This window comes from Paracoccidioides brasiliensis, assembly GCF_000150735.1.
Source record: "Paracoccidioides brasiliensis Pb18 unplaced genomic scaffold supercont2.18, whole genome shotgun sequence".
Classification (NCBI taxonomy): Eukaryota; Fungi; Ascomycota; class Eurotiomycetes; order Onygenales; family Ajellomycetaceae; genus Paracoccidioides; species Paracoccidioides brasiliensis.
The window spans coordinates 259,799-260,958 of NW_011371375.1; the positions used below are offsets into that span (position 1 = coordinate 259,799).

The following is a 1,160-nucleotide window of genomic DNA, read 5'->3' on the forward strand; positions in this document are numbered from 1 at the left end:
TTTAACACATAAGAACCATGCGTCATCAAGGTCATGATCAGGACTTGAGTATTGTATACCGGAAATTCAATCAAGAAATGAACCAAGGGCTCACTCTCGACAAGCACGCGATCGATGAAGAGGTCCGCTCTCAAGGGAGCCGAAAGAGAACTGAGCACAGTCTCCACCCCAACCCGCCACTGCCACCGTAGACATTAGAACCACTGGGTATGTTGTTGAAGTGGGACTATATCCCCACTCTGGCCGTTGGTAGCAACCGAATACGCAGCCGGATCCCACAGGAAATTGCTGGGTTCCGAACCCACAAACCCTCCCTGCGACACAAGCACGAGTTCATCATCAACGGCCGTGAAAACACCCTGGCTCTCCACGGGAATAGGGTAGGCGCTACCACCGTTACCTCTCTGCGAGGTAGAGTAATGATTATTGAGTCTCGGTGCTGTTGAAGCGGGGATATCGAAGGACTGTGGCGGCTGGCTTAGTGCCGCGCCGGTCTTGAGGAATGAATCGATGTCCACCGATTGCAGGTTGTGCGAGGATCCTGGCACCTGCTCCTGTGGATAGTTTACGTAGGAGGAAGCGCTGAGACGGTATATACCAGCCTCTGAGCCGTCGCTGATGCTGTGCACGTCTAGTTTGTCGGCGCAGGAGTAGGATATGCCTACGTTGGAGGTGAGGCCGAAATCTTCAACCTCTGAGAGCTCACCGGAGGAAGAGAGGGCAAGGCCAGCGTGGGTAAAAGGGTTGGCATTGTTGCTGCTGCTGCTGCTGTTGTTGTTGTTGTTGTCGAAGCTTGCGTATGAGGGCGGCTGGCTAAATGTGGTGGCGACATTGTTGGGGCTATAGGATATGCCGAAGGTGGACCAGTCGACTGGCGGCACGTTAAAGTTTGGAGTCTCCGGCAATCCTTCGGTCTCGGGAGAGTAAAACTGCTCGAGATTGTGGTCCGGATAGTCGAAGACAGTGGAGGGTGGATTTGTGGCATTACTAGTAAAGGGGGAGAGCGAGATATCGAGGTGAGGAATCCGGTTATTCATCTCCTCAATGGCGAGCAGGGGAGTATTGGCAGGGGAGCCGTGTTCCGATCTCACACGACGGATTGGGCGAGGGGCACTTGTCATCGCATCCGAGCTCGCGACACCATTCTGTTCAGGACCTGT

At 54.1% G+C, this 1,160-nt stretch overlaps 1 protein-coding gene across 1 annotated transcript; it reads right to left on the bottom strand.

Moving 5' to 3' along the window:
• Positions 1-194: 194 nt before the first annotated feature.
• Positions 195-1,121, bottom strand: PADG_08511 (uncharacterized protein; the record flags this gene model as incomplete). The annotated part of the gene is made up of 1 exon (XM_010765495.1): positions 195-1,121. One exon carries the CDS (start codon positions 1,119-1,121, stop codon positions 195-197), a length of 927 nt encoding a protein of 308 aa, XP_010763797.1.
• Between the last annotated feature and the right edge of the window lie 39 nt (positions 1,122-1,160).